General features: G+C 41.6%; 1 protein-coding gene across 1 annotated transcript; it reads right to left on the minus strand.

Annotated features, from left to right (window-relative positions):
* Positions 1-54: 54 nt before the first annotated feature.
* Positions 55-11,759, minus strand: nelfb (negative elongation factor complex member B). The gene is made up of 13 exons (XM_008417370.2): positions 11,484-11,759; positions 9,830-9,990; positions 9,627-9,726; positions 8,250-8,480; positions 7,825-8,010; positions 7,628-7,740; positions 7,448-7,550; positions 6,338-6,433; positions 5,163-5,305; positions 4,874-4,980; positions 4,586-4,727; positions 2,538-2,646; positions 55-522 (listed from the first exon to the last, which is right to left on the minus strand). The coding sequence occupies exons 1-13, from the start codon at positions 11,583-11,585 to the stop codon at positions 352-354; spliced, it is 1,764 nt and encodes a 587-aa protein (XP_008415592.1). The 5' UTR covers positions 11,586-11,759; the 3' UTR covers positions 55-351.
* Between the last annotated feature and the right edge of the window lie 350 nt (positions 11,760-12,109).

Below are 12,109 nucleotides of genomic sequence, written 5' to 3' on the forward strand. Positions count from 1 at the left end.
ATAATGTGATGCAACACTGCTCAAGATCTGAACCAGCATCATAGGAAAGAATAATGAGTTTTGTAAATAACTGTTTATTTACACCACTGGCACAGATCAAATATTTCACACAGATAACCGAGTCATGTATGAAAATACTATATTTCTACACAAAAATGAAACAATTGTAGAAAAAAAAACATCCAAAAGGAAAATAATCAGATGCTGAATCACAATGCAAGAGAGAAACATCTAACACCTACAGAGGGTGACAGAGAAAAAAACTCATCCAGCACAGAAACGCATAACGTCCATCTGGCCAGCAGCCAGTAAAAGTATTTCCTCCCCAGCCGCCTTCGCTGGCRGCCCCCCTCAGACCGGGGTGGTTGGGGCGGAGGCGGAGGAGGAGGAGGAGGTGGGCACCGTCACAGGATGCAGCCCCAGGTCCAGAGATGTAGGCTCGTCTGGGGGCGTCGGACTCTTCTTGTGGGCCTCCAGCTTCTCCGTCAGCTGACTGTGCAGCTCCTTCAGCGGCTCACTGCACTGTAACACACAGCATGGCAGAATGAGTCAGCATGCAGGGGAACGCATGAGAGCTGAGCTCAAAACAGCTTCAAGGATCCTAATCATCTAATATCTCCATTACTTTATGATACCATCCATCCATTTTCTGCCGCTTATCCGGGGTCGGGTCGYGGGGGCAGCAGCTACTTTATGATACAGGGAGAGTTATTAGGGTTTATATTCAGAAAGCTTTTAGAACCAATCTGAAGTGACAGATTTTAAAGAAACCTAACAGAAGGTTGACCATTTGACACAAGCTGCGTTTCCATTGACCATGGAATTGTGTGAATCAAAATTACAAAAATATATTTGCTTAATGGRAACGTGGCAATTTTAGAAAAACTCCCATTTTTCTATAAAAGGTTTTTGTGCTATGATGAGGTGGTTTTTCCAGCCRTATCAAAATAGACGTACTTCACAAAACTGGAAAGGAAACACTTTTTTCCTTTTCCTTTTCCTGACTGTTGATCACAAGACACGTGATCAACAGGTGTTACTACTGGAGAAAATCACAGAGAAGATTTTYTCTTCGTGAAAGAGAAAATTGTACAGAAATTCCTGTACAAAWTTGTACAGGAAGTACTTCCTACTTCCTGTCCTACTACTACTACTTCCTATGACAGRAAGCAGTAGGAAAATGTTGGTTCGTTTTTGGTTGTTGGACAATGTGCAGCTGGCTCCAMCAGAGCTCTCACAGCGTCACACAGTTTATACAAAGTTGTGYATCATTCCAACATATTAAACTTTGTGTAAAATCTCCCTCTACAAATGACATAGCCACTCCCAAGTATAAGGGGCTGGTCAGTCCGACACTTGAATAAGACGCAGACGTCTCTGATAAACGATGAGCGCTAGTTCTATGGCTAAATTGTGAATATAATCTCATTTAACTGTTTACATCCTTTGCTGCCATGATTTTTAATGACTTATCATGTGAATAAACTATTCAGTTGTGGTTTTAATTTGACTTCTTAATGGGAACACCAAAATGGCGAATTTGTTTTTTTTGACATTAGTAGAATGTAGACAGATTTGCGCACATTTGTACTCAGGCTATTCCTAGACAAATAACGTCTGACTTCCACTTTCCCCTGCCAGTGGCACTGGTGCATGGTCAGACTGCCCCAGCTGTTGCTACTATCTAGTAGCTTGCTACCATCAGTGTGTGAATGTGTGTGTGTGGATGGATGAATGACTGAATGGAGTGTGAAGTGCTTTGGGGACCTCTGGACTTGATTAAGTGCTATTCAGGTACAGGTCATTACCATTTCTGTGGCTCTAATCAGCCTTTTATATTTAGATTTATGGTACAAAGGCTGATCTTTGGAAACAAGGCCTGATAGCATGTTTGAGCTACAAAGCATCTCTGACACAAAGACAGACAGTTACCTGTCCACTCTCTGTATACAAGAGCAGAGGTCCAGAAAGTATCAGCCAGGATCTGAGCCGTCTCATCATCAGGTCAGCACTGTCCAAGACTCTGAACCATCCCTCATTACATCATGGCCCACATTTTTCAAGCATTTAACTTTAACCTGATCCAGAGCAACACATGATTCTGGGAGACAATCAGTAACAACTTTCCACAGTCACTCAGGAGATGAGGGAAAGGTAAGTGTGTGACATCAAGACTGTGAGTTAGATGTGGAGCTGAGTCTGGGGCTGCTGGTGTGAATCCTCAGAATAGGAACTTTGCACAGGCTCATAAGATCATGTAGGTGTTACTGTCAGGGCCTGAGACAGCCTGAGTCGAAGCTACTGCAAATCTCTGGGATGAGAAGAASTCAGGACAAAGGAGGATTTTTATTAAATTTGTAAAAAGAAAAAGTGTTAGATCTAACAAGGTAACAATAGACAACTTTCTCAGAGACAACTCTCTGCATCCGCTGCGCCTGATCAGCCCTACTTTCATGTCGAGACCTAAGCATGCTGAGACTTCCTGTTTACCCTGGAATAAATGAGCTGGAAGTGGAAACCGTGGAAACCATGCCTACCTGTTTTGGGGGCTCCAGTGTTTGCATCAGCGTTTCCAAATATGAAGGCAGCACTTTGTGGTGGAGATGCAGCAACATGCGCAGAATGTGTCTGTGGACGTTTTCTTTACTGTGAAATAAACACACACGCACACACAGAAACTGTCACATGCGTTCCCAGGTAGAAAGCCATGAGTGAGAACGGATCCTACATCCCATAATGAACAGCCAAAATCATTTCATTTCCTACTAAACCAGTCTGGTCCTTCTGAATCTTTTAGTGGGAGCAGTCTTAAATWGAAATGACTAAAGCATGTGTAACCTCTCTATTATAGAATACAATCGTTTTATAAACATGTGAATTAAACTTAGATTTCTTTAAAAAAAAAACGGCAAACCTGAAATGATGTGGAATAACTTCTGTTTGGAAAGTTTACAGATGGATGGAAATATTTCTCACTCMTCTGTCTCCTTATAAATAAGCCTGACACAATAAGATAAATTAAAATAAGCTCAATAATTTCCCTTTGAGTGATTATTTGTTTATTTTCCTCCTGTCTCTCTTTCTACCAGCCCAGATGACAAAATGCCCCGCCCCCTCTCTCCCTCAGCTGAAGGTTGAATGAAGCAGTTCTTGCATTATTAGGCCTTTATCACAATATTAATTGAAAATGGTCTCAAAACACACAGCATAACCGGCTTATGACTAACTTCTTACAACAATGACGATGGAAAAACTAATCACTCTTCAGGATTGTAAACTCTGTACTAAAAACAGGAAGTGATGAAGAGGAAGAACCATATCTATATGGAACTTGAGGTGAAAGACATGCCTCATGTTTCCTGTTGGTAAGTCAGTGTTTCTGCAGTGTGACGAGAAGCTGCAGGAGGAACAGACCGACTGATACACCGACACCAAAATCTACTATAATAACACTGCAAATCCCAGAATGCTCTGCTGGTGTGTTGGGGCATCAATCAGGATCCACCAGACAACACCCCCCTGTGCCAATGTTCATTAGCGACCTAATGCTAACATCAGTCCCATCAGCAGAAGAAGGGATGTCTGTCTTGAAACAGAGTTCATCTCCTAAAATGATCAGTTGCATTTATGACTTTTCAAAGTCTTAAATACTTAAGCAAAAATAATTAACCTAATAACTCATTAAGTAGTTAACTCACATTATAAAGGGGCAGTATTATGCAAAATCAATTTTTTTTTACTTTACATATTTAATGTTAATCTCTCATCAAAAACATACCTAGAGTGTTGCCTTGATTCTTTCATGCAAGTCTGAGAAATCCTCTAATCTCCACGGCAACCGCTCAGTTGTGCAGAACACATAATTGGACCTAGCACTGCCTTAAAACTGCAGCTCCTCCCCAGAGTTGCAGTTTCCATGCTTCTGCCTCACAGATAACCTCTCCCAACTCTGCGCTTTCAGACTAGCCAGCAGCAATTAGCTGATGTGTAGTGGAACTACACATCAGCAGAACTCATTACAGGAGCTACTTCTCAGTGAAATGTCGGTAAAAGCATTAAAGGGTTAACAGAGGTGTGATGTTGTGATGACTTCCTGACAGCGGTGTTTCAGAAAAAGCAGGAGTTTTTAAAGAGACAGAGGTCCAATCTCAAGAAATTAAGAAGCAAAATTTCTTACAAGTCATTGTATATGTATATGCAGCATTTTTATAACAATTGAAGGTAACATAGTTACTTTATTGTGCTATAAAATGGCACTATGAGCCTGGAAAATACACAATAGACATATTTAACTTTAAGGAAGTTAAATATGGTTTATTTAGTTGGTCCCTCACTTCAACGCCTTCAAATACAGTGCAGAGTCGACTTCATGACGGCTGCTGCTGATGATGTTACAGACCCTGCAATTAACTAGAGAAAACATTTTAATAACGTCCCACAACTAGTGATAACATGACTGGATATTTGAGTATGTATGTACGACTCTGACCATGTGCTGAATAAGAAAATGAAATAAATGTACACTTGTGAATCCAGATCCAAATTATTGCTGAAGTGATCATGGCAGCAGCGAGAGGAAACTAACCTGGAGAAGGAAGTGAGAAGGAAGCTGTCGAAGACAACAGAGCAGAACTCCTCTGATCCAAACTCATCAGAGAGCAGGGTGAGGTGAGCAGTCAGCAGGTGCAGGAAGATGTCACCAAAAGCCATGTCATTGTAGGTCTCCACTACAGGCCAAACACACACACACACATATGGCCTCAGAGATGGGCAGACCCATGCACCGTCCAGGTCTCTAATCATGAATTAAACAGAGAACTAGTTGGGATGGTTATTCACCACCTACAGACTTTATGAAATGAGCGATGCTCACCCAGAGCAGGCAGCAGCCGCTGCAGGGCGTTCCTGTTCCTCAACTTGGCGATGTGCAGAACGTAGTAGAGCCCCATTTCACAGGCCACTCTGTTGTCCTGCAGGTATCTGAGGCAGGACACACACACACCGTTACACACACCCTCCTTACTCTGCTTTATGTTTCTGTCCGCCATCACAAAAACTAACGAGTCCATGTGTTGGCTCGATGCACATTTCAGCAAAGGTTGATATAGAAAAAATAACTTCCACAGAAGTTGCTTCACATGATCAGACTCCCTGGGCTTCACCTGATGAAGGCATCTGGCAGGCTGGTGGGATACGTCAGGGAACTTTTCTCGTCACTGGGAAGCTTCTGCTCTACTATGAAGGTGTGATCGTCAACAACCACAGACATCATAGCAGGCAGGAAGCGGGTCACCACCTCTAAATCCTGATCAAAACAACAAACAAAAACATGAACAAATAGTTGAGTGAAAGGAAAAACTTCTAAGATGTATTATTAACACTTTTCTCCTTTCTTATACGATTAGTCCTTATTTAATTCAGAGTCCTGGAAGATGATCAGAACTAGACTGTAAGAAGACAAGCAAAGCAGGTMTTTTAACTCCAACGGGCTGGTTGACACAATTAGCCTTTAAAAGTGAAAAGTGAATCTATCATGATTCTCTACCAGGCATCCATACTGCCTGAAGGCAAACACAAAAAGGCTTCGTCTTCATCTTAATGCGACTGGATTGTTGCGCTGCATGCCTGCATTGTGCAATCACTGCTGAGGTCGGACATTTTAATGTTTTCTAAAAGGTCCTGATTTTTAGAAAACAAAACTGTGGATGAGTAGACCTCCATTGAGCATGCTGCATGTTCTCCTGATCAAAAGCAAACTAATAACAGGCATACTGAGAGGTTTAAAACCTGCTGTTTATTCTTTCATTATCAGCCAGCAGAGGATCAACTGTACACATCCCATGCAGTATCTGTCAAACCTTGTCATCTGCACGTTTCCAAAAGATTTTTTATATCAGAACTTCATACTTTTCCCAGACACAAGTTTTTGTCTACTATAAATACAAAAATTCACAATTAACCCTTTCATGCATGAACTATGATCCTTTGTGTCAGGATGTTTTTCCACTTTTTTTTTTTCTTAAGGCATAAAAAAGGTAGGAAAAAAAATTGTAAAATAAATTGTTTTTTTTCTTTTTAGGTGATCAATTGTAATTTTCTCCAAATACAAACTTGTTATTTGAAAAATACATCAGCAGTATTGTTCTTTAGGGGTTATCTGATGTCATAATTTTTTTTTTACCTGCAAGAGTCGTCTACAGTAGAAGGAGGGACCGGGTCAGTTGGCATGATTTTTGTCTGTAGGCCATATTGGATTTAACAAAAATAATTTCTTGCATTTGCAGCTGATAGCCAGTAGTTATAGTGTATTTGATGATGCCATAGTGTGAATACGCACCAAGCGAGGCTCCTTAAAGACCTGGCTGTCGATCATGTCCCACGCTCCCTGACCCAGAGACAGCATCCTGAGGAGCAGCAGGAGGTCTGGGCTGTCCTGTTCACACACACACACACGCTCATTACAATGATACTGTAGAATAAAACAATAAAGTTAGAAACTGAAAAATATCTAAACAGTGTGTTGATAAAAAGCACAACTACTAATACCATCCATCCACACTATACACACACACACACTTAACGGGCAGCCAGTGTAGTGATGGATTTGACCACCTGATGCTGTCAACCTCAAGAAGACATGGTCGATTTTGGAGTTTGGAAGAATGCTGAAATATTCCTTAACTTATTTTATTACCACAGGTTAGAAAAGAATCCTTTCCATTATCTAAATTAATTGAATTATTTTTTACTTTGGTTGAGCCTCTTGCCTGGGGTGACTAGACCAACTGCAACTGCTCCACCATGAGTGGCTAACACTAAAGTGTGTGTGAGACCTAATGTGACTGAGTGGCCTCAGTTTGCAATTTCTGTCTTTTGGAGAAAAAAATCTTCAGATATTGAGTATCTGGAAAGTATTYACATATTTATCCACATTTCACATTCAGGGCTGTTCCAAATTGTATTAAGTGAATAAATTTTCTCAAAATCATCAAAAAAGTGTTTTTAAGAGTAAGACTCTTAAAAGACATTTTTCCACATTGTCATCATGGGATATTTCACAATTGTTTGAGTGAACCTGTATCTTTGCAGCTTTTGGGGCCTTCGGGGCAGTGGGTCAGTACCACATCCTGCTGGGAAATAAATCCAGCCCCTCTGCAGCTGTTTGGAGTTCATCAGTTGATATTTTAGTTTTCTTTTTTTTTTTTAAGTATTCTCATCTTTTGAGACACTGAACTTTTATTACAAGAAATAAAATCTTGACATATTTCACTATATGTATGAGTATAATCCAAATGTCAGGAAGCATTGAARAATATTCAGATTTTTTGAGCTGTTCTTGCATACTTTCGAAGCAGCTTCAGGGAAAAGCTTTAAGAAGTTTTACAGCCTGTTGTTATTTTTTAGCCATCCTACATAAAGTGGCCGTTGTCTTTCAGACCMGCCTCACCCTGGGTAAAGCGTCCTGACTCAGCAGCTCCTGTACGTTCCTGATTATACTCAGGACCAGGGTGTTGCAGGCAAATGGGTCACACAGGATCATGGACAGATCTCTGGAACACACAGAAACTCTTTAGTGACAGARACATCCCAGAGCAGACCCTGCCAGTGTGCTGAAGCCGTTGGCTACCCGAGGACCTGCTCCTGGCCCTTCTTCACACCGTCCAGGAAACCCTGCAGCTCTCTGGCTCGTTTGCTGTCCACAAACTTCTCTCGGATGCAGGCGTCCAGACACCAGGTGAACTGTGATGACAAACACCAAAGGATTTAGCAGAGGGGGCAGGCCCGGCATTATTTGGGMGTGGGGGTTTGTGGGTGGGAGCTCGCCTTGTGGCAGGGGTCCACAGAGCAGATCTCACTGATGTCCAGGTCGTGCAGAGACATCAACAGCTCGGCTCTCAGCGTGCAGTAGTGGACGTTCCGCGTCCGCAGGAAGAGCGTCCGGAGGAACTGCAGCACCATGTCATACAGCTTCACGTTCTTCCCAATCATCTGGGTCAGCTTTAGCACCACCTGCAGGCCGAAGAGAAGCGGTTCATAGAACTGCTGAAAACCTCCTTGGATCTTGAATTTCCTCTCTGTGGGTCAGCAGGACATTTTTAATCTAATGTTTAGTTTTTGATTTACAAGCACTGTTCCTGGTAATTCTTTTTTGTTAGATCCTTGATATTAATTGTTTATTATAAACTTAAAATTTGATAGCTTAATGGYGGGAGCAAAGTACAGCCAGAAGGCAGGTCTGGCCGACTCACCTCGCCCTGGCGCCGGGTTTTGGGCGTGGGACTGAAGAAGTTGTGAAGGATGGAGAGGTCGCTGCTGAACAGGGCTGCTTCCTTCTCCACGATGTACTGCTTCAGCAGGGGGGACACCTCGTCCCCGAACAGAGCCTGGTTGTCCTGCCAGATCTGCCTCTTCACCTCCACAGCRCACACCTTGTACAGCTCTTTGTCAGCCATGACCATCTTCAGCTTCTTCTCTGGTACCTGCAGAGTGGGATGAGGATAAAGATTGGGTYTTGATCTTTTTTGTCAGCTTGCTGTTGCCAAAGCTGCGTGTTGCTGGTACACATATATTTATCAGAGAGATTCAAAACCGCCATTTAATTGATGGACACCTGGAGCAAATRGTAAGGAGTGAATAGAAAACGTTTCTCAGAACTGAGGAGGTCACACTCACCACCAGCAGTTCGCCCACCAGTACTGACCTGTCAGAGTTAAAGCGAYTGCTATGATTCGTCCAAAAGGAATTTCTCTGGAGAATTGATGAGCAGTTATTAACAGAGGTCCACTGATTACAGTTTTCGGGCCAATCACTGATCATCGCTCTTTAAAAAGCCTCACCTGCCAATTTCAATTTTGCCTGATACAGATTTTTTGTCTGGAGAAAAAAAGGAAAAAAAAAAMCAACAATTGCTAAATATAGCAACAACGTCACTATGTTGGCAACTTTAGATGAGACCTGGCCTTCTCTCATGGCAGAGCAAAATGGGACAGTGGCAGATTTAGGACCAATTTATTGGTGCACTTCTATAAATTGGGGGTGGACTCATGAAATAAATCAGACCAGAATTTTGGGAGATGGTTTATACTTACATATAACCCCGATTTTATTCCCTGATCTTTTCTACCTCAGCAAAGATCTAAAAATCAGCCACTGTCCTCTTCTGCTCTGCTGTGAGAGTCTGACTGACAGACCAGGTCATGTCTGTATGTTCACATTTAACAATAAACACCACCCAGAGCTGGCAACGCTCGCTATTTTTAGCACCATTTCAGACAAAAAAATCAGTATCAGCCAGAAAACAATAATCGTTGCACCCCTACTATAAAAACTGAATAGTAACAGTTTTTAATATTCAGTTAATAACTGATGGTATAATGAGCCAKTGCAGATGGTTTATTATACCATCTAATATAAACTAAAAGCCTAAAGCAGAGTGGATTTTAAGGAACATCTGAAAATGTTTGTATCCGTTTTTGTGAATGTTAGACAGTTTTACATCACCAGCATCAGCAGGAAGTTGGTGCCTGGTTTCCTCATCTGACTGGAGGATATAAACYRTTAGGGCAACCTCACTGTTACCTGGTGGAGGGACGTTAGCTTGGATATCTCTAAGCAACAGAGCTTACTTTGGGTAGATGCTTCAGCACCTGCATCACCACTGGCTGTATGGAGGGCATTTTCACCAGAGGAAAGCTCTTCTCCAGGAGCTCTTCAAGCTTCCCGTATCTGGAAAAAAAATGGAAAAACACAATACAATCATGGACTCCAGCTTTCYATTAGCTCTCACAGCGCTCCGCTCAGGAAGCATCAGAACCACGCCAGGACTCACCGGTCTTCATCCTTGCCCTCTGCAATGACGGCGACTTGCTCCATCARCTTCTCTCGAAGCTCGTCGAAGACAGACTGGTGGAACTCCAGCCGCGGGGTCCCGTGAAGGTCGAGGAAGGGCAGAGCGGACTGCAGCGTTGGCAGCAGGATGCCATTCTCCATCTGCAGTCAAGAAAGAAAGGCAACAAGAACTCATAAATCTGAACTGTACGAGTCAGTTGAACACATTCACCTCCTTACTGGAACATTTTTCAATTTTACTTGAGTAATATCGTTATGAGCCATCATTACTCTGGCTACTCTACAACCTGGAATAATTTYAGTCAGCTTGTTTCAACCAAACATGCACCAGACACAAATCTACAGTTTATGTTGAAGGTRAAAATTCTTCTTTCCACACCAGCTTTGTTGTTTTAGTGTTGCTTTCTATCTGATGAGCATGCAGTGCCATTAGGAGGCCAAGTGAACATACAACAGACAGTTGATATCACTGGGGGTCACTACCCCATTAACTCATATGCAAGCTATGTTGAAAAAAGTGACATGGAAAAGTGTTTCTTCTGTCTGGATATGTTTTTGCTTAGGCCTTTAAAATATCAGAATYTGGGAGAATTCAAATAGAAAATGTAATTAATTAAATTWAAAGTTTCTCTAGACATTAGAACKTGTATCCAATAACTTGTATCCATGGAGGAACTGTGGAGCAACTGTTGCCCATCACACACACATTTTGGTTATGTCCTTTGGTCAAAAGTTCTGGAAAGAAGTATTTGATAAAGAGATRGTCCAAGAGAATATCCTACAGGTGTYTGATGAAACCAGCCACACCATCATATAAGATGTGGATCCAACAAGTTTGGGATGTTTGCAAAACGGAGCAAATTCCACATGTGTTACATGTTCAGAGAGGCTGTTGGTTGGTCCTGTTGGTTAACCAGTGAAGTCAGGTAATTCACCTGACTTCTGTCACAACATGACAGAAGGATTCCGACTGGAGGAAGAGTAAATAATGCTTGTGTTTGCTGTTAGTGCTTGTTAATTTTCTTATTCAACTATCATTTACGTGTACAGCAATGACTTCTTTGTGCAAATGAGGGCTTTCTCTGTCAATGCCCGGAAATCTACGAATAGAACTTATTTGTACCTTGGTCAAAAGGTATTTGACCATCAAATATAAAACAGAAACGTAATTACAGCATATCTGCAAGCTTTTCTGGGCCAGAATATTAGCAAACAATAATAATAATGATAATAATAATTTTGCACACCGTGAAATGTAAAAATACACAACATTACAGGATTTTTCTAACAAGTTATGTCCGATGTAAAACTTGGGAAATCAACAAAAAACTCGTTTTAACTGTGTGATTCCAAGTATACACATGGGATCTACTTGCTTTGAAAAAAAGGCATTACAATTGTTGTACAGCTGYAAATAAGACGTTGGACTAATTGCTAATATTAATACATCTCTAGTTTATTAAAAACGGATCCTTTCTATCTCAGGAAGTTATCTAAACCAGCAAACCTCAAACACCAGCGGTTACTACAGCATCTACTCAGAATAGTTTATGGATTTTTGAAAATTCATAACTTTCCAGGATTTTCTCTGAAATGCACCAGATACATAAGACCCGCTGAGCTGTTGTGKTCACCTGGAACTGATCAATGGCTTTGAGGGGCTCTGTGCAGTTGGTCAGAGTTTCCTTTAGGTCCTCGCCGTTGGCTATCCCGAGCTCCGGCAGGCCCGCGAACATCCTGGCTCCGCTTTGATCCCTCACCCTGGAGCTGATGCAGCAACGAGCTTTACGAGCAGGATTCCTGGAACAAAACGGCTAAACGATCCCTAGAAACTGCACAAAACAGTAGTGATCTCCACTAACAGACACAACTTCCTTTATGGTAACTCRAAAACACTCCGTCGAAAACACTTGCTTAGCAAAGGTTCCGGTATTTTTTTTTTTTCTGTTTGGAACTTAGTGCACTACCTGTTTAGTGCGCTAGAGGCACCCTAGTGCACCTTGCAGACCTCATTCGTGGCATATTAGCGCCCCTARAGTATACAAGGAAACAGGCAGAGACGTGTTTTTCTCTCTATGTTCGTTTTATTTCAGATTTTAATGAAATACTGCATATCATTTGTAAAAATACAATTCCATTAATCATTGTATTCATGTAAACATGTTCTAGGTTTGCAAAGCAACTACTACCATAAAAAAKAGAGAAAAACATAAACTAATATAATCAAATCTGCTCCTGATTTTAATCAAGCCTAAACCAC

Source organism: Poecilia reticulata, linkage group LG9 (assembly GCF_000633615.1).
Source record: "Poecilia reticulata strain Guanapo linkage group LG9, Guppy_female_1.0+MT, whole genome shotgun sequence".
Taxonomy (NCBI): Eukaryota; Metazoa; Chordata; class Actinopteri; order Cyprinodontiformes; family Poeciliidae; genus Poecilia; species Poecilia reticulata.